The following is a 20,319-nucleotide window of genomic DNA, read 5'->3' as shown; positions in this document are numbered from 1 at the left end:
CCGGAGCCGGAGCCGGCCCCGCCGCGCCGCAGGTAGCCAGAGGGAGGAAGCGGCGCGGGGATTAGGAAACGCCGAGGCTGTTGCCACCTCGAGGCACCTCGGTGAGTCCATCTGCTCCGGCTCTGGCGATCGCTGCCCTTTAACCCCCCGCTGCTGCCTTGCCGGGGGGGTCCGCGAGCCCAATCAATCCTGCAGCTTGAGCTCTGGGCAGGAGTCGGAGGCGAGGGGACGGGAGGGCTCTTCCTGCCGCCGCTGGCTGCCGGGCAGGCTCGAAAGCGATGGCTGCGCGGTTTCCAGGCGAGCACAGATCCCGTTTCCGCGCTAACGCCCCGAGCTGCCCCCCGGGAGGAAGACGCCTTGGGGCAGCTCGGGGGTCTCGCCAGCAGCAGGGCGCTGCCATCGCCGCCTCGGCCGGGCCGGGAGAGCGGCCTGAGCCCCCCGGGCCCCGCAGCGGCTGGCTGCTGGCTCCGGCGCGGCGACGGCCGAGAACGGAGGGGCACGTCCCAGCGCCCCTCGGGTACCGCGTAAGATGCCGGCGCCGGTCTCCCTCCCCGCAGCTGGCAACAGCTTGGCAGCCGGAGCCGGGAGGGCGACGCGTCCCCTCTCCCTGCTGTATAGTGCCTTTTGGGGAGCTGCTCCCTCCGGCTGTGCCGGTCCTCTCCGCGGACGGGCGCGCGCCGCACCGAGGAGGGGGCAGCACCCCGCGTCGCAGAGCGGGGGGTCTCCCTGCCCGCCCGAGCGGTCGCCAGCAGCGCCGCCGCCGCCACCCCAGCACAGGGCTTTCTGCCTGGGAGACGCCGGCGCGACGAGGAAGGGGCGCTGCCGGTACCGGCCCCGGCGGGGAAGTCACTCGCAGCATCGTTTTGCAGCTCCCCGGGTTCGTTTCTACCCAGCGGTTTCCGATCACAACCGCGTGCCCGGCCGCAGCCGTCACCGCCTCCCCCCTGCGCCGCTGCGAACGCTCCACCGGCTCCCCACGGCCACGGACGCGGTCACGCAACACGAGAGCACCCTCCTGCCCACCTCCAGCAGCCGGGCCGGCCCCCCGGAGACGCCAGCCGCGGGGGCCGGAGGTGCCCGCGAGCGGATCGGCACGCCGGGATCTGAAGCAGCCCGGGCCGGGCACAAAGCCCCAGGCGAGGTGTCACCGTTCCCGGTTGCGCGAAGCCGAGCTCCGGCTGGGATCGATCCCTCCCTTTCCCTGCAACCATCGCTACATACTTGAGCCCGGTCCAGTTTGGAGACGGCGTCGTTCTTAGCTGACCTGAGATATGGCCCCGGGCCACATACTTGGAGTCACGTGGCCCTTGCCGGGGAGGCGCGCGCCGCGGGGCTATTTCGGACCCACCATGGCTTCCTGTCGCTGGCCTCGCCGAGCCCCGAGCAGGGAGAAACGTTCTCGCAGCAACGAGAGATGGGAAAGACCGCGAGGCCCCTGGGAGCGGGACCGTTCCCCGCGGGGCGCTCGCTCGCGCTGCGCTGAGGCTGTTTGGAAGAGCCTCGAACATTGGGGTGTCCGAGGAGGAGCTCGGAGTCGCGTCCGCGGTAGCAGCGGGCCAGGGAGAGGCCGCCGGCGGCGAGGGTCGAACCGCAGCTGCCTTCGTCCTCCCCCCGCGCGGCAGCCGGGGCAGAGCGCGCAGCGGCAGGGGACCGGCCATTGGGGAGCGCGCTGGAGCCCACCGCCAGCCGCCCCGCTCCCCGCAAAAGCCCCCGCGCCGGCCCAGGGCGGATTTTACAGCCAGGTGGCGCCGAAGAAGAAAGGACGGGGCCGCCCCGGGCACTGGGACCAGTGCCCAGGGCTGACTGGTCCCAGAGCCCCCGGGCCTGGCTGGGCGGGTGGGTGCTCCCAGCCCCATCAGTATATTATTATTTACACTGTGTATTGTTACTGTGCGTAATGTCTTAGCTTATTTCTGTTTGTTCGTTTCCGTTTTTGTTTTGTTTTGTTTCGTTCTGTTTTTTTTTTTAATTGGGTACGTGGAGATGCGGAGACGAGTTTACGAGGTCGATGGCTCAGGACAGAGGCCGCGGGGGCGGGGAGGGGGGCTCGGCGGGGTCGAATCGCATGACCAAAAGGCCATTGTTGGTTGGGGGGGGGGTTTAATCACATGACCAAACACAGCACTTGAACATCAAAAAAATTTTAAAAAATAAATAAAAAAAATATTTAAAAACAAAAATCAAAGAGTTCAGAGCTTTCAGCTCCCAGCCCTCACCTGGGCTTCCCGGCGGCTCCCCGGCACCTCCGCTGGGCTCCCGCGACGCCGGCAGCCCTGGTCCCAGCCGCTGGTGCGGAACAGGCACAGGGACTGCGAGCCAGGGCCAGCACAGCCGGTGCTCTGGCATGTGGCAACGTCCACAGCCCGCGCACGGCTGCGTTGCTTCGCCAGCTGCTCCCTGGGCTCCCAGGAGGATCCTCGGGAGGATCCCGGAGCGTCTCCCGGCGGTGCCGGCGCCCGTTCCCGCGGCGTGCCCGTCCTTCTCCCTGAGGCAGGCGCCCAAATGTCACTGGGCCAGAGCCGAGGAGCAGCGCGAAGGCCGGAGCTGATGGCAAGAGGAGATGCGATTCCTCCCAAACGGCAGGAGCGGAGCGAAGCATCTGACTCGGGAACGCTGAATGTTCACTGTAAAAACTTCTGTAATGAGAGACTGCTTTGTGCTAAGGTACCATTTGCACTATGGAAGGTTAAAGAAAATTTAAGAGACTAGTACAGGATTTCCTTTGCCACACAGCTAGGGATCGACAGGAGATGCTTTTATGTCTGTGCTTTCTCTTCTTGTACTTGCTGTGCGTGAGGATTAGTTCATGTGCGTCTTGGTGTTTTTTCCTTGCTGCCAGAGGAGCCGTTTCCCTCCGCCCCACTCTGCTGCGGTGCGGTCCCCGCGGCCAGCAGTGGCACGAAGGTGCTGGACGCCCCACTTGGGCTTCAGGCAGCGGCCGGGATGGCTGTGCTGCTCTAGCACCGCGGAGCTCGGCTTGCGACACGTGAAATTCCTCCGGCTCTCAGGCGACGAGGAAGCAGGAGAGCCGCGGCTCCACCCGGCGCGGCCCCGGAGCCCGGCTCGGCCTCCCTGGCAGCCGTCGCTCCCGCGCGGGGCGGACGAGAGGGCTCCGGCGAGCTGGGAGGGGAGACCTCGGCGCGAGGCTCCTGGGTTCAGCCCCGGGAGGTCGAGGGTGCCGAGGCTGACGGAGGATCGCCGTTTCTGCCCGCTGGCTCCCAGCCGAGCTCTCGTCTCCAGCAAATTCCTTCCTCCCCGTGCGCCTCCTTCAAGGATAACATCTACCTCACAGGGCTGTTGCGAGGCTTTAAATCACGTCCGAGGCTCTCGGGTGACAAGTGATGCTACTCACCCTCCCGAGGGCGACGAGCACATGCGGGTTTCCAGGTAATACGGCTGAAAATCAATGATTCTCCCCGCCCCGACGTCCCAGCTGCTGCAACGAGCATCGTCCCCAAAGGGCGCCCCGGGAGGCGTTGGAGTTACAGTATTCATCTTTCTGCCCACAAAACCACAGCTGAGACTCTTAAACGCAGGCAAAACCGGAGCCGCTTTCTGAGATACCTCCTCCCCAGAGGCTGCCGTGTGCAAGCTACGAGCCGTCGGGAGAAGCGGGTGGCCTCCTCCTTACCCCTCGGCCTCGGTAAAAAGCTCCTTTTGGAGACAACATCCTTCCTCTCCGCCCCGGCTCTCGCAGCCCCGTCAGAGCTCTTGCCCAAGGGCTGAATTTCACACAGATGCTACCAGGGATGAACCACGGCGACAACTTTGGTATTTGAAAGCAACAGGCACAAGCAACTGGAGGAAACTCACGTTCCTGGCACGGCGGGACAGAACAAGTGGGATTCGCAGCTTCTCTGTCATAAACCATTTTAGGAAAAGCTACAGGAAAGGAAAAAGTTTGATTGTCTCAGTTATTTCTCTTCTGTGTTGTATAAATTACATTTGTTCTGTAACTTGGGTTAGTCTCTTGTGTATATTATAACCATTGCTTCTGTCCCAATTCCTTCCTTTTTTTTTTTTTTAGACTTTTTGTACAATAAAAAATTTATATAGCCAAAAAGAAAAAAAAGGGAAAAAATTCTGCTGACAAACACATTTTGCTTGGGCTACTTTTCCTCTGCTTGTTTTCATTACTGTCTCTCTGAAAACTGGCCACAAGGAACGACCCCCAGTCCTGGGCTCCAGCCTCCAGCCTGCTCACAGACCCTGGTGACTTACCCAGATTTACCACCCCCGTCCCAGCGCGCGTCGTGTGCCATGAGACATGGGCAGGTTCCGGACAGAGCCAACCTGGAGGCAGGTCATACGTTATCCCCACATTAGCAAAAATTCAAGGAGGACTTGTGAGGCGGGCACAAACCCGGTCAAAGGAGGCCTTCTCCTTTAGGTTTCTGTCTTGCAAACGGCTCCCCGGATTGGGACCTCAGCCTGCCTCTCCTTCCATGATGGGCTCTGGAAACTCTCCCAGCTTTGCATGCTGAGTCCATGCGTCACAGCAGCCTTCCATACCCTGGCGCGTTGGAGCGGCCAACCCTCAATTCCCCCCCTCCCATGTCCTCCCTCGAGAGCTTCTGGCTTGATCCAGTGACCCGAGCTTTGCCTGGCTCGGGAAATATGTTTCCTAATGCTTCTCATTTTTCCCACGCTCTCTGATGCTAGCCATAAAACCAGCCCGCAACACGGATAAGCAGATGAGAGGGGAAGAAATCCACCCTAATTACCGTGCCCAGCTCAGAACCACTCACTGCTGAGGACATTCCTGGGTTTATATTCCAGATGGGACCAAAAACGTAGTACCCAACTCTCCTTTTAAAAACCTCCATAAATGCTTCTCTTTGCAATCTGAAAACAATACAGAAAGATAAGTTGAGAATCAGCCCAGCAGAAGGCAATCACACAACAATCTACCCAAATCCACTGCAGAAAGATGTCCCCATCCCACCAGAAGGCTCAAGGGGCGGCCTGCGCCCTCCAGCAGAGCTAGGTTCAGACTCTCTTACAGAGAGCTCGTCTGATTTGGACTAGCTTCCACCTGAGACTCGCACCAAGGCTGAACAGCCCCCTGTGCTGTTTTCAGGCCCGAAACCTGCAACGAATGCAGGTTTACACCAAGGAGGGGACAGCGAGCGCACGAAGGCAGGACAGTGCCGGACACACCCCACCCAGGGACTAACCGCCCTGAGCATCACAGGAAACGGCAAGAGCCGTATCCCCTGCCGTCCCTTCCCCCTACGCATACATGCACCACGGATAAGAAAGAGCCTTAAACCCTCCCACAGGCCACTGCTTCTTCCGAGCACAGCGCAAAATTGTAAAGCTGAGATTTACAAGTGGCCCGAAGTGCCGGAGGAGACCAGATCAGGGCAGCCTTTATGGAGCCTCATTAGGAGCTGCAGGTATGCCGAGAATGTCGCAGCTAATTACAGCTGTGATCAGCAGGAGGGGGGGAAAGGGGGTGCAGGCAGCTAACTGGAGGCTGGCGGGGTCACTGGCCATGAGACCAACGGGGCTGTGCACCAGCAGGCTGGAGGCAGAGCAGAGTGCAGGAACCAGCGTGCAGGACTGCAGAGACAAGGGGGAAATTTTGGCACAAGCAAGGATCAGACATAAGGACTCAGCTCAAACGCTAACCCCCCCGGGTCAGCCAGGTCCCAAGGCCCTGTGGCAACGGCTCCACTGAGATTTGCCATTTCCCCACTCTCTTGCTCCTTCACTCCCCTCATGCCACGGTCCTTGCCTGAAGGCCTGAAGACACACTTGGAGGCAGGCAGCGATCCCCTCGCTGTTCCCTCCACCTCCAGCAGCACACCCTTCTCTTCGTCTCTGCGCTGCCAGGCCCTCAGCTCTGCTTTGGGTCCCATTTGCTCCCATTTGGAGACTTCTAGCTCCATCCACGCTCAGAGCTCGCCTTGGGGCCACAAGCAGCTCCAAGCAAGGCTGAGGTCTTGGCCATGCTTTAGGGCAAGGTGCCAGGTCCTTCCAAAGCCAGAGCTGCTGCGGGGGGAAACAACTGCCTGCTCTGTCATCTCTGGACTTTGCTTCCCTGGCCAGTTTTTCCTTGGATAAAAGCTCCCAGGAGGTCTTCAGGACCTGCATTATGGCATCGGCACTGAACCAGAACCCAGAGGTCAGCGTGAAGCACGACAAAAAATACCAAACACAATGACAGCCCATATCCTAATGCAGCCCCAGCTCCCCGGGCCTTGAGAAGACAACACGGAGGTCAAACGGGAAGATCTTTTGCAGGAGGCGGCCTGGGGCACCGATCCACGGCATCGCTGCAGCCTTCACGGTGACCAAGCCTCCAGTGTAACCACCGTCACCTGGTCCCTTGGGGCTCCTGCCGCTGCGGGGAGGGCGAGCCGCGCCACCCCAGCAGGGCCCGCTGGGAGGGCTCGCTCTCAGCGGGGAGGTCCCCAGTTGGGTTTGTTTGTTTGTTTCGGAAGAAGATGTCAAGAGTTTAACGAGCGCTTGCTTTTGTTCTGGTCACGTCTCCCCTGAGGCCACCGGGGCTGCACCCCACATCACCTGCTTCCCCCGGCCATCGGCTGACCTAGTTCAGAAGCCCAGGGTGCGGGGGCAGGGCTCGAGGGGACAAATTAGGACAGGGACATCCGGACGACCACCCACAGCTGCGCTATGACATAATATGGCTCCCCTAACCTTCCCCTCTGCTGCCTAACAAGACTGTCCACATGCAACATTCACAGTAATTAAACCATCAACAGGGAGCTTGGCGGCGATCCACCGATCTCACTGCGTCCCTGGCGGGAGATGCCAGCAGCGGGGCGATTACCCAGGAGAGCTGGGCCCAGTCCAGCTCCCCCACCACCGGCGACGGTGCGGGGCGCCACGCTGCTGCAGCGTCACACGCACGCGAGCGCGACGGCCGTGCCCGTCCCGGGGGGCAACGCTTTCCTGCCCCCGAGAGACTGGCTCGCTCGGACCCCGGGCACTAGCAGCTAAGCCACCTCTGCTGGATTTCCAGTCTGTGTTGGGGACAGGATTTAAACTTGATCCTTAAGACCCCCAAGCCATCCCGAACCCAGGCAAAGGGCAGCAAGTTGCATGCAAATAAAACTTTACAAGTCCCAGTTCATCGTCCCCCAGTGACCACGTTTTTACGGGACCTCCGCCTCCCCACAGCCCAGGCGCAGCGGTGCCGAGGATGGAAGGGGAACCAGCTCACAGGGGGACAGTGCCCACGCTCCTGCTTCTCGCACGCAGCCTACCGTTGCTGGGGAAAGGCCAAGCGGGCCGGGAGCAACCAGCCAAGCAAGGTCCAACACTCGGGTTCCTCAGGCAGAGACATGAAACCTGTGAGCCTGGAAAGAGAAGGAAGGTCTTCGCATGAGCAGCCCACCCCGCAGGCCACCAGCATGCAGAGCACCCTGCTCTCGAAACCCCTTCCTTTGGCCACTGTCAAGGCAGCAGCACCTGGACTCACCCCTGCCGGCACAGAAGCAGCAGCAGATCCAGCACAGCCGCCCCTCCGCGTCTCCTCCGGAGCACAGGCCATCACTTGAGCCAACCTCCCCGACTCCTGCTGTGCCGGGAGCCAGGGGGGCCTAAGCGATCCTCTCCGGCCTGAAAGGACGACCCTGCGGCAGCCAGCACAGCCAAGCTCCAACGCACAGGTCTCCTCAAGCCCTCAAGCAGCAACATCCGTATCTCCACCTCAGCCCAAGGACGGCGAGAGGCAGGACAGAGCTGAGCTCAGCACCGCTCAGACCCAGCCGCTGCAGGAACTGCGGGAACGCGGAGGACGAGCAGAGCGAGAAATGCTTCGGCCCAGTGCAGGGCAGCGCACGCAGCCTCCGCTCCGAGCGGTGGGAAACAGCGGCGTCAGGCCAGGAGAGTCACCGCAGCTCAGCGGCTCCAGCAGGCCAAGCGCAGGTGGAGGGCTGCGGAGGGGGGCTCCGCGGCCGGCTGCGACGCAGGCCGCAACGCCGACCCGGGGGAAGGTGGGAGGGCAAGAGCAGCAAGTTGAGGAAAGGGTGGGGAAAAAAGAAATCTGAAAACGCATCCGTTCGTCCCTCCTCTTGCTCAAACCCACTTCCAGGCTCTGCTCTTTTGTCTCCTCATTTTGGTGAATTTAAACAAAAGATACTCCCAACCCACCCACAGAGGACCTGGGGGCAAGAGGCCATTGGGAGAAGAGGACAGTGCATTTGGGAAGAACGGACATTGGCACTGGTTTGCGGTGGAGCATGCGTGCACCCCCCGTGCACCTCGTTCCCTCGCTCCACCTCCCCTTTTCCCTTTACATTGTGCAAACCCACCGTTTCTCCCTCTCCCACCCCCCAGTCCCCCCCACTGAGCTGACCTATAGTCCCACTTGCATTTACAGCCCAAGCGTCTGCTGTGAAAAGTGACTTCATGCTGAATTTGGGCACTGCACGGCATTACCAGCTCTCACGCTGCAAGCCCCAGCCCTCCTTTTCTTTCGCTCGCTTTCCCACACTTTCCCCCGCTCATTGTGTGCCCGCTGCTTTTTTTCTTTGCCTATTCAGCCCAAATTAGTCACGAGCAGCCCCCAGCTTGGAGAGGAAAAATAAATTAGGTGGTGTTTTAAACACAGTGTGATTAGAATGATTCTCCCCTACACCCAGGAGGGGAAAGCCCAGCATTTAGAAGATGGAGTGTCCTCTACAAAACAACCCCCAGCCCTCCCCAGGGGGAACAGACCTCGGCAGGGGAAGGAGACCGAGGGCAGCGCTGCCCCGTAGACCTGGTGGGCCCAGCTGCCGGAGCGGGCTGGGGGTACGGACACAGCTACGGGGAGCCAAAGAGGGAGGGGACAGAGCAGAGTTCATCGTTATTTTGGTACCATGGCCAAAGGAAATTCATCCAGAACAAGGGGAGGAGACAGCGTGAATGAGGGAGGGGGAGGACATACACATGTCGTTTCACCGGCCCCCAGGGAGGAGGTCTACCAGGAAGGGAAGGGGCAGAAACGACACAGGGGCTCTATAAAGAGAGGAGCCTGATCCTCTCCAAGAGGATGCACCACACGCTAGCCATCCACGCGCCCCAGCACAGAGGATGGGCAGATGTGCTGCTCCGGGCCGGGAAGGCAGAACAGAAACGGCTCCTACAGGCAGAGAGCAGAGCTGGGAGCCGGGGCCCGTGGTTCTGCTCTCCGGTCCAGAAAGCCGGGACAACTGACAGGCACAGGCAGTGAAATCGGGGCTCCCGCGTTCTGCTCAGGGCTCCAGAAGGAGAAGGTGACGAAACTGCACCATCAGAGCAAAAGTTGAGGCTTGTGTCCTATATGCCTTCACCAAACGCTACCAAAAGCCATGAAGTGCGAACTCTACAGGGTCATTTCACCCTTCTGTACCTCAGTATTTACAAAAGTAACCAGAAGTCTGCAACTTTGGGACAGGTTCTGGACCAGCAGGAACCCTCACGACACAGCATATACTGATTTTTCCCGTCCCTTACAACTCTCAAGCTAAAATACAATGAGGTGCTTGAAGTAACCAGACATCAAGAAGCCTAGGACTCCAAAAGATATCTATCCTATCTACCCTTTCCCCTTAAGCTCCAATAATTACCCTTGGCCTACAGCATCCAAATTATCAGTAATGAAAAGAAGCCACCATCCTGTTATTTATACACAGCCCTGATGTATTACCAGTTAAGTTACAGTAGAGTCCCAAGCTCTTTATAGCTTGCAAGCTTAATGAGGTCAGCAGGAAGCAAGCAGTTTTGTATCCAAATGAAACAGCAAGGTCAATTTAGAGAGGCAAGAGGGGATTAAGAGTTAGCAGAGGCCACAAGAAGTTAACATTAGCAATTTTCCTAAACATTGGCGATGGCCCAGCCAGGCAGGGACTCTGCTTTCCAGTCCACCCCCACGAGGAGGGCACTCTGCAGACTCAGCCACGGCACCGGGGGACGCGCACGCAGGTCTCCTCTGTGCCCTGGGTGAGGACAACACGCAAGTTACGGTGGGTCGACGCTCCGCTGCTCTAGCTCCATCCCGGAGGCGCGCTCCAGTCCCGAGCGAAGAACGTGCTTACACATACATCAAACTGACAGATACTAGAATTGCCTTGAAGAAGCAGTTTTATTATGAAACCAAGAATGAAATGCAGTGTTTGCCCTGGCACACTACAAAACATTTTAAGCAAATAATGAGCAAAAGGATCATGAGCCAAATAGAAAATACATCTTACAAAATCTGACATACAAAAAAAACCAAACCAATCAGAATAAAGTTATTACATTAAATCAAGAAAGAGTAAGGGAGCTTCGATTCACTCAGCCACTGACAACCCAAGACACACAACGTAACCCGGACCCCGTGGCTTTTAGCTGCCCTTTGGGAAAGTAAACAAACGTCCAAGGTATTGCTTAGAGTCACTGAGGGCACACATATGCAGTCAGACTGCAAACATTAATGGAACAGAAGCAGTTTGGAGACTTCCACGTTAAAAATATATATATCTATTGCTTATTAAGAGTCAGGTATAAGCCTCTAAAAAGCTTGATTTGTAGACACATCCACTGTTCTCTAGCATCTCAAGGAACCAAGTATGCACAATGCAAATATCTTTCCAATAAGAGGTTACAGTCAGAAATAAAAATCCGAGGACGCAAGTCTTCAGACAAGAGGGTTTCGGCCAAAACGCCCATCTAAAAATCCAAGAAGATATATAAATTTCTGCTTATACCTGGGGCCGAGGTATCAGTGTGAGGGAAAGCACTGCACAAGATGGAAGACGTAGCAGGAACGTATGCTTGCAAGTGGAACTGATTCTCTAGGAAGGCAGAAGAAAGGGCACCGGATAGCTTCGCTCGCTATCGCAGCACTGCTAAGCAAACAGCAACTGGCTCCAGGCCCTACACTTCCCCACTGCTGCCACTTCTTCCACCTATGCAGGCTAACACGAGAAATTGTTCTTCACAGCTCCCTAAGAACAGAGGTGCCGTTTGAAACACTAAAAGCAACTAAAAGCACTTAACAAGTTGCAACAACGCTGCCTTTCATGTGACTTGGCCAATTTTTCTGCAATTTCACTGAACGGTTACGCAGCAGAAGGAACTGTGTTCCTACACAGCTACCAAGAACTTCCACATTTTTAAAACACAGGTCCTAGGATAACACCGGAGCTTTCCTGCACTGTCTGGCAGCTCGGAGAAGACTGAGGCTTCTTCAGCAAGTCTGTGAGTTATCCAGCTCGACAGAGTTATTCTGAAGCAAGAAGAGGACAAAATAAAATCCAGCCTGAGAATAAACAGATTGTTTTTTAAAAGCAGCAAAATGTATCACTGACCTTAAGGGAACCTGGAAAACGTGTATGAAACGCCATGAGCCACAGAGGGCCTAACGAGGCAGGATGGATGAAGCAGGCAGAACAGGCTCTATTTACAAATGCATTGCTACTTTCTTCCTCCTTATTTTAGGACACCAGTCTCGATCTAAGGTTAATTGGCAATTCTTGCTCTAACAACTTCCCATTAGCTTTACCCTGGGAAGGAAGGCAGTCTTGAAACTACCCTGTATGCTGGCTATCAAAAATGCCGCTATTCCATTTTTGACAATATGAGACAATATACTAGAGAAAATCCTTCCCTGACATTCAACCTGACGGATCTCAGACAAGCTAGGAGGTAACACGCCAGGGATCCAGAGGAGAACTTGGTTAACACATTGTGCTCTCGAGACAAAGAGTGTTCTTACCCTAGCCGCTGGGAAGAGAATACGAAACAGCTGAGCCTTAAGGCCCATTTTCACGAGGTAAAGGAACAGAGGACCAGGGCAGTCCAAGAGATGGAAACGGTACCAAAACAAATGGACAAAGAAGAGCAACGCTTCAAATAGTTCCTTGCTTTAGCAGCATAACTTGAATTCTCAAACCAGAAAAGCAACTGCCAAGGGCGCAGCAAACCCTGCTCTATCTTCGTTCCTGAACCTTTCTTCCCTTTCTCATCATATACCGGATGCTTTGGGTCCTATAGTAGCTCTATCTGCTATTTAACAGGCAGAATTCGATTCTCTCCTGCACCTGGCACAGACATTTTCCAGCAGTGTTCAGAGGGCACCAGGACACTCTCCATCTAATCCAGACGGATGATATGTCCGGTGTGAGCTGTTGTAAATGACCACACAAGCAGCTGGAAAACAGAACCAGACCACAGGACTCCAAGCTACCAAAGATGCAGTAAGAACAGTTTCTTCTTTTTGCTCTACATCTTTTCTTTTTTAAACTTTGTAACTTGAAAAAATAAGTAGCACAATCATACAACTATGGGGGATTCCCTGCCTACTCATCACTAAGACCTAGAGAAAGAGAGAGAGAGTGTGGGAGTAAGAGAAAGTGGGGAAGAGAGAGAGAGAGAGAGAGAGAGAGAGAGAGAAAGAGTATGCACGCACTCAAGAGGCACACTGCAAATGGGTTGAAGCTAAAACAGACTGGCATCAGACAATCCCAAAGCGTTCTGCTCTTTTCCTCTTCTTTGCCTGCAAAGAGGAATTACAAGAAAAATCAAAAACAAAAAGAAGAAAATGAACAAGTTCTTTACAATCTCACACAATCTGATGGAGAATTTATTAGAAGTTTGGTAAAGATCACAACACCAGTGCATGGCAGCTCCAACCCCTTGCTGAGTACACTGACACAGAGTTAGTTCAGAGAATGTTTTATACCCATGTTTGGCAAGGAGCTATGAAGTTTTTATTCTAGCATTTGAACAAACAAACAGAGCCCAAAAATCAAGTAGCAAAAATATACAGTGCCTGAGATACAGTTCTGCTGAAGTCACTTCATCTTGCTGGCAATGCGCTACAAAAGGGTTGAGCTGGGAACAATGACTACTTTAGAGGCCTAGAAACCCTTCCAGGCAGTGGGGAGGTGGGAAATGTAAAAGGGCAAAGGGTTAACACTCTTCTATTCATGGAAAAGGTGAGAGGGACACACTAAAACGCATTAAATATACTATTGCGTCTCTCAGATATGCCTTTAAGCCGATACACGAGGGGCGTATAAATCTTAATTTTTAGCAGGATAAATAGCCTGGGGGCAACAGAAGCCCTAATCAAGAATCTCCAGGGGAAAGGTGCATTTGAGTGCACACAATACTAGTAAAAAGACCTTTTTGTTCCAGGCACAATCTATAAGTGACCTAACGGAAAAGCATGGAATCCCTCACCCCCAGCCACCCCCTCCACTCGGACCGAATAGGGGGCTCATTCTCCCATGCTCTGCAGAAGGCTGGGAATGCTGTTCACCATTTCTTTCAGGGAAGCATTTTGCAGTAAACCAAAAACAAAACAAAAAAACCCTAAACCCCACCTGAATTGTTGAGATTGCTCTTAGGAACCAAACAAAACCCACTTCTTGTATGTCAAATCCAGAAGCCATCTGGTTAAGTAGTTTCTGAGACCCAACAGCTCGCCCTCCTGCAACCTTTGCCATTTGATTGTTAACCTAAGAATCCCCATCCAGGAAGATTCCCTTTGTCTACGAGCGAGGGGTACTCGACTCACGCTGACTTATGCTAGAGTATTATTTACGTAGAGCCATAGGTGTACATGGCGCTCCGCAGAAAACAAACTCTAGTCCTGTGGCAGAGTAGAGCAAACTAGCAAACAATACAAACCAGAAGAAAGCATAAAACTACACAAAACACCAGGTCACTGCCCTGAGGAGCCTATAAATTTAAAAGATGGGCCAAGAACACAGAGGACAGGCATGGCAAGGGGACAGAACAAAGCACGAAGGAGAAACGCTAGGAATAGGGTCAATGTCTCAATGCTCATTATGTTATAGAGCCTCAATGGATTTATTGATGAAGACCTACAATAACTATCCAAGGTGAAGAAGAGGGTCCAGCAGGGTCCAGGAGAGAGGGAAATATAGAGTACAAGGAAAGGGAGCAGCCACAGTGCATCAACGCAGACAAATTGAGGGGTGGGGAAAATAGCGGTGAAAAAACGGGAATAGAGCAGATGTGCCCTCCTGCCTTTTCGGGAAGCATCTGTGCCATTCTGAAAGACGAGGAGCTGGATGCTAACAAGTGCTGGCATGCTCCTGAGGCTTGCTGAACTCCAAAGCAGCCTACTTCCAGCAGGAGCCAGGGGAAAAAACCATGACAGATCGGATGGCAGAAGCTCAGTACTCATCGCCAAGGAAAAGAGGATGAGCCACTATGGGAGCTATAGGGTCAGCCCCAAGTCAGCACAGGGGATCCAGCAGCAGAGTGAAGTCCCAGGTATGCAGAGTCACAGTGCCACCTCCTGGGACAGTCACCTCTCCTCTCAGTACTCTCAGCCACTCCCCACCCTCTCCAAAACCGTGTTTTACCTCTGTGTCCTCTGTAGCTCCAGCCCCAGCTGAACTCGTTACAATGCCAAACCGCTCCTTTCTCTTCTTCAGTTTCTCATCTTCTTCACTCTGGCACAAAAAAGGATGAAGATTTAATTTATTGGCAAAGTCTCAACATTCTCATTTTATGGTAAATCATGTTCCTCCTACCCCCAGTCTTCCTGCAGTCGGCTACAGACCACCTGCTAGAAAAAGAGTTGGAGCAAGACAACAGAGGTGCCTGAGAGCTGACCAGGCTTGTTATCTGCCAGTGGCAAAGTGCACCATCCATAAGGGATTTCTTGCACGGATGCTAGAGAAGAGCACCAGAAGAGCACTTCAGCTAATGAGGGCAGCTCTGTCCAAATCTCTATTCCTTCAGCAGTAATCGATGAAGAAAGAAACGCAGGGGCAGCGTTCATCTAACAGTCTCTGGAATGGCTTCCTAAAATAACGTCCCATACCGCCTCAAGCCTGCCCATCTTTACAGCACTATATTATCTTTGCTTGGAATTTCTTCACACTCAAACCTGAGCATGACGAAAGGGCAAAGCAAGGGACAGTTGCTTATTGCAGCTACCATCATACGGCATAGGTGCGCACGCGTGTCAAGGAAGGAATTCAGACTCTGCAGCCAAAACCTTGCCTTTGTCTAGATGCGGTCTAGATTTTGGGGAAGTATTTACAGCAGTCGCAAGGGCCTTCTTCAATGCCCTTCTGAAACAGAACAGTAGGAATTTGACGGTCAGTTCCACAGTACAAACACCACAGCAGACAACACTCGCTGGCTCTGACGCTACGGCTCTGCTTACCAGTATGCCAACACATCTCAGATGGGCTAGGACACACATACACGTCTATTAGACAATGGATCTGGCTACCAGTGGCAGAGTAGTTCGAAGGAATAGCTGACATGATGACTGGACAGGAGGAGCCTGGACAGAGCAGACCAAAGGTCCAACCACACGTTCCCAAGATGAGAAGTCTCAGAGCCTATTTTTTCTCCAAGAGGTGATCTCCTGTTCACTGCACCAGATTCCACTTCTCTTGGAAACATTTTCATTTGGAGATGGAAGCTCAGCACTCACCCCATCTTCGTCAGTCTCATTTCATTTCTTTCTAGCTTGAGCGAGTAAATTTCTACTGACCTTTCCCAGAGCCTTCAGGTCCCCATTTCTCAAGGTTCTCCATAAAAACTTGCTTTTATCTCCACTGTCATCACCCACGCTGATGTCCTGATCACCAGTAATGGCCAAACCCATCATTACCCATAAAAGCCTCAACGCATCCATTTTCTGTGGGTTTATTTCTAGCTCTGGCTATCTCAGCCCTCATTCAGACCATTTCTACAGCTAAGGCTGTCTGGTTACTTAGCTGCACTCCTATAATTTCTCCTTCCGCCCCTGTCATTAAGTGCATTTCACAGCTCTCAACCCCATAACCTCATCTGCTATGTTTCGTTCTCCTGGAGAGCCGGGCCCATGCGCAGACTCTCGCTCCTCCTGGTCAGTGGAGAGCCCAGCCATCACTGCAGAGGCGAGAGGAAAGGTGCCCAAAACACTGTCCAGCAAATCCCTGGAAGTGCTACTCCGATGTGCAACTTCCCACAGCCGTTTAGCATTCTTGGAAAACAGAGGTGTCAGTATCATGGCCTGGTTTTGGAAAAAGCTGCACAAGACCGGACAAGAACCCACAAGGACACCGTTTCCAAAAACAAGAGAAAACATACTTCTAATCCCAATAATCCACCTGAATAAGCTGAAATTAGTCAGTCAAGCAGAGGAATCAAACTGGACACTTATCCACTTAAGTTCAAGGTCATAAAACACACCAAGTGATATCATGGGTGCAGCAGCCAAATTTGACAAGAAGTGACACCGGGCACCCCGTTAGCAAGCAGCGGGGCAACTCTGCTGTGTCAATATCTTACATAAATGACACCATAGCAACCAGCTCAGCAATATTAATTATGACATTGCCATGTGTTGTGGCAACAGGGACAACTAAAGAGTTTTAATTGAAAACTCAGAGGTTCTCACAAGCTTTGGCTCCATAGGAAGCCACCAGCAGTCACGGCCCAAACAGCACATTTGCTTCCTTCTGTGCATTTACAACACTCCATTGCAATCACTGCTGCTAACCGCTATGGCAAACGCTCCCCCCTTGGCAGAACCCCACTAAGCCCGATTGCCCATGACTTCAGCTGAACTTTATTTCCCAGAAATCCACTGTGGAGGTTTTTTTTTCAAGACAGCTCTATCATTAAACTGCTGCACCTCCACATACCTAATTTATTCTGCCAGTCCTTCTTTCTGTTATTTGATATCGAAGTCACTGGCAAAGGTCATCACCCTCAATACCCCCCTATCTTACACAACCCCAGCAGCCCCATTTTATGGATGAGGATGGAGAAGGTCAACAGGTAAGTGCCTTTTCTATGACCACATGAGGGTAGCAGTAGAGAGAGAAGCTGAGCACAGGGCTGTCACTCAACCCAGGACCTTCGCTTCCAGCTTCACAAAAAGAAGCAGTGTCCCAGAAAAGCAGCGAAAGCTGAGGTTTGTGAAGAAACTATGTGGGGACAAATTATCAACACACGGGACAGGGAAGGAAAGAGGAAAGTTGCTGCCTATAGCAATGTGATGTACAAACCCTGGCCACACAAAAAAAATTCAACCTGCATACTTAGCAACATCCCAATGTGCTCTTAAAATCACTACTGGCGACTGTGGTGTTCAAATCCTGCTAGCATGAAGATGGCCCAAAAGCCACTTCCAAAAAAAAGCACTGCGTCTTTAAAAAAAAAAAAAAAAAAGAGGCTCCCAGGGACTGTACTGAGCTGTAGGTTTTTATTTATTTTTTTGATAAGCCACCCCCATTCCTCCTACCCCCACCACTGCCCTGCAGGGAAAGCATATAACCGTCGTACTAAATCAACACTGTTCTAATGATCTCGCTCACTTGACCCCCTAGCATGACAGTGTCAGATGCAAACACGCGTACAATAAACTTCACTCCATCTTTAGCTTCTCGCTGACAGGTTTTGATTCATGGGGTGCTGAAACCCATCTGAGGAAAATTACCTCTATCAAAACGCTGCTATCTCTGCATCTATCAACCCCTGGTAGTGCCCCAGGGCCATGCTCCAGCGTGCAAATGGGTGCACCAGCATCTGCAGGGAAAGCTGACCTTTCTGGCAGTATGTCAGATTTATTTTCTAACCTTACTATTTCTAGGTTGGGTCCCTTTACACTCACTCCACGATAGTTATTTTGTAGCTTAGCTATAAAAAAGGGGAGGGGGGAAGAAGGAGGGAAAAAGCTTTTGTGAAGAACTCCAAGCCCAGCAGCTAAAATCTTCCCAGAGAGCGAGTAATAAGGATGCACAGCAGCACTTATACAAGGTGTGCCAATACATTTGTGCTGCGTTGTATTTAAACACAAAGCTTTAGTTTTGACCCCTTAATCGCAGCTGCAGGACCCCAGGGCGCTGGCACAGTTCTGCCCGGTGCTATTGTCAGCAACAGCATCTCAGCACCACAGGCTTCTGCCTCAGGAGCTGCTTCCTAGCGGTGCGAGATCCAGGCCCCCTCCTTGTCCAGTGGTCATCTTCATCCGGAGCAACGGAGCATCCAGCCAAAACCTCATGCTCTCCAGCAGACGGGTGGGGGTACGTGGTACCCAGCTCCAGGTGGGATCAGGCCCTCCCTTCTGACGGCCCACGTCCCCAACCTGCTGCCTGGCCTCTTCGCTGCAGGGAACGCGCTTCCTCGCGCAGCTCGCAGCAAGCGAAGGTGCTGAACGGAGGGGTGAGGATAACGAAACCGAGATCTTCGCTCTCTCATCAGGAAACACGCGGTAAGCAGCGTACAGGGTCCAACGCGGAAGCCAGAATTGCAGGTCGCCCCTCTGCACTAACCGCTTTTCAAGAAGCCCTGCATACAGCAGCCACAAAAATCCTGGGCTTCAAGCAGTCTTCTTTTTGAAGCAACAGTGACACGAGTGGGGGAGGCCTATGCAGGGTGTGCACTGGAAGAGGTCCCAAAGGGCAATACAGGCTGTGCAGCTCCAGACTGTAAGAGTGCCTGTCAGAATTGATTAATCCCAGGTTTAACTGCTTGTCCTCTGGCTCATATCACTTATTCCCAAAAGATAGAAGGATCCATTTAAAAACTGTATCATTCCCTCTCTCCAGGGAGAAGGCAGAAACGCTACTTCTGGTAGTGGAAGAGTTAACGCCAAAAGGCATTAATTCATGGTTTCCATGGTGCACAGAGCAGCTTTGGCACTCGCCGCTGCCCTGCGAACAGAACTAGAGCCGAACTCGGGGCAGGGAGAGCACAGCTGGTTACCTTTCGAAAGGAGAGGCAAACTCCCTGCAACAAAGATTTCGCAGATCTTCTCTGACAGCAAGCCTCCTGGCTTCGTCTCCCCCCCGAACCGAGCAAGCTGCAAGCAAGCACTCGTGCCGAGACGGAACGAAGAACCGTGGGACAGCGGCGGCAGCTCTCTGGCGGGGTATTCGGGTTAACTCGCCTCCAGGATTCAAACTTTTCCAGAGGGGCAAACCCCACTGCCAGCCTTGCTCTTAAAGAGGGCAGGAAAAGCTTGATCCCAGATCACGTGCAAGCTTCTCGCTGTCCTTCCCGTTCAAGGCCAGGAGCAGGGGAGCTACCCTTGGCCCCCAGCACCTACTCGCGTGTACGAGCTTCTAATAAACAATTTGTCACGAGCAACTCTGATCCCCGCACCGAAGGAGCCGCTGCACACAAAGCGTCAGGCCAGCACGGCCCCGCCACGTACTAGCGCATACGCTCCTCTCTGTGCCTACAGCCTCCAGGTCTCAGGCGTTTAGATTAAGTTGCCCCCGATGCGTGCTACGCAATGGGACTTCAGGAGGTACGGCAGGCTCGGTACAAGTACCTACGTGGGAGAAAAGGAAGAACCAGCCTGGCTCTTCAGTAGCAGCTGCAGATGAACAGAGAATCTGGGAGAGATGCAGAAGAGGAAGAAAATAACAGGAAAGGGGGACAATGCCCTGAAGTAGCTCCCCACTTTCGCCTGTCATTTAGGACTATGCAGCTGTCAGATGACAGCTCACTGCCACGGTTTGGGTCCGGCTCATCACATAACCACCATCTAAACGATTAGGCAACAACCTCGTTTACAGAGGCAGCTCCCTGAAGTGCAAGGAAGTGACTTGTTTGGTGCACCTAACTGTATTTTAAAACCCCATGCTGCTATGAAATCTCTCCCCCCAAGGGAAAGTAGTTTCACACTACATGGACAGAGTGCTGCTTTCTGCATAGATTAAAACGTCCCCAGGAGAACCATATTCTGTATTTGCAGATGAACCCTGGAGAACTCTCATCACAAATGCAAAGAGACAGACACGAGCCCGTAATCACATGCTCAGTGTTTTCATTCTCAGAGAATGGAAGGGTGTGTGCCCACATGTGTATATAAAACCGGACCCTTCTGGTCACTCTCCTGTATCTTGCTGCAGCATGACGGATGGTAGGATGAAAAGCAGAGCCCCGAGGCTTTCAGGCGATGGTAGATTAATGATGACATGGCCTTGACCTCCAAAAGGTAAAGGTTATGAAACACTCAAGGGTAACTGGGCTTCCAATTTCATACCCAGGGGGTGAATGACAGCAACTGATGGTTTTATTCTCAGAAACACTCCAATCCTAGGACGCACAGCTGTCACCCACCACCTTTTTGAAATTCATCTCAACGTATTTATTCCTCCTGGCTCTTTCTCCTCGCAGACTCTGCTTGAGTGCTTCTAAGTCCTTCTGGAGTTGAAATGCTAACATATATCAGCAGACATTTAGCAGGAGACACGAAGTGACAGGAAAGCCCAGAGTTTACAGAGGAGCGTTCTGTGGGTGGCTTACTCCTTCCCGGGTGCATCTGCAAAATCGCCTTTCACACAGAGGTTAGCATGCAAGATCTTCGCTTCATACTACCATAATACAGCGATCTACGGGTACAGG

At 53.4% G+C, this 20,319-nt stretch overlaps 1 protein-coding gene and 1 long non-coding RNA gene across 3 annotated transcripts in view; both read right to left on the bottom strand.

Moving 5' to 3' along the window:
- Positions 1 to 3,743: 3,743 nt before the first annotated feature.
- Positions 3,744 to 7,374, bottom strand: LOC138062619 (uncharacterized). Its single transcript, XR_011136556.1, has 3 exons — positions 7,236 to 7,374; positions 4,725 to 4,845; positions 3,744 to 3,882 (listed from the first exon to the last, which is right to left on the bottom strand). It is a non-coding gene; the product is annotated as an uncharacterized lncRNA (long non-coding RNA).
- Positions 7,375 to 10,059: 2,685 nt separating this feature from the next.
- The window catches only part of SARNP (SAP domain containing ribonucleoprotein), a 34,554-nt gene continuing 24,294 nt past the window's right edge, over positions 10,060 to 20,319 (bottom strand). For both annotated transcript variants that reach the window (XM_068921470.1, XM_068921471.1), the window contains 2 exons: positions 14,319 to 14,408; positions 10,060 to 12,475 (listed from right to left, as the gene is read on the bottom strand). In XM_068921470.1, coding sequence (XP_068777571.1) covers positions 12,434 to 12,475; positions 14,319 to 14,408 — 132 coding nt within the window. In that variant the 3' untranslated portion in view covers positions 10,060 to 12,433. The remainder of the gene's footprint in view (positions 12,476 to 14,318; positions 14,409 to 20,319) is intronic.

Source organism: Struthio camelus, chromosome 28 (assembly GCF_040807025.1).
Source record: "Struthio camelus isolate bStrCam1 chromosome 28, bStrCam1.hap1, whole genome shotgun sequence".
Lineage (NCBI taxonomy): Eukaryota > Metazoa > Chordata > Aves > Struthioniformes > Struthionidae > Struthio > Struthio camelus.
This window is presented reverse-complemented; position numbering and strand designations above follow the sequence as displayed.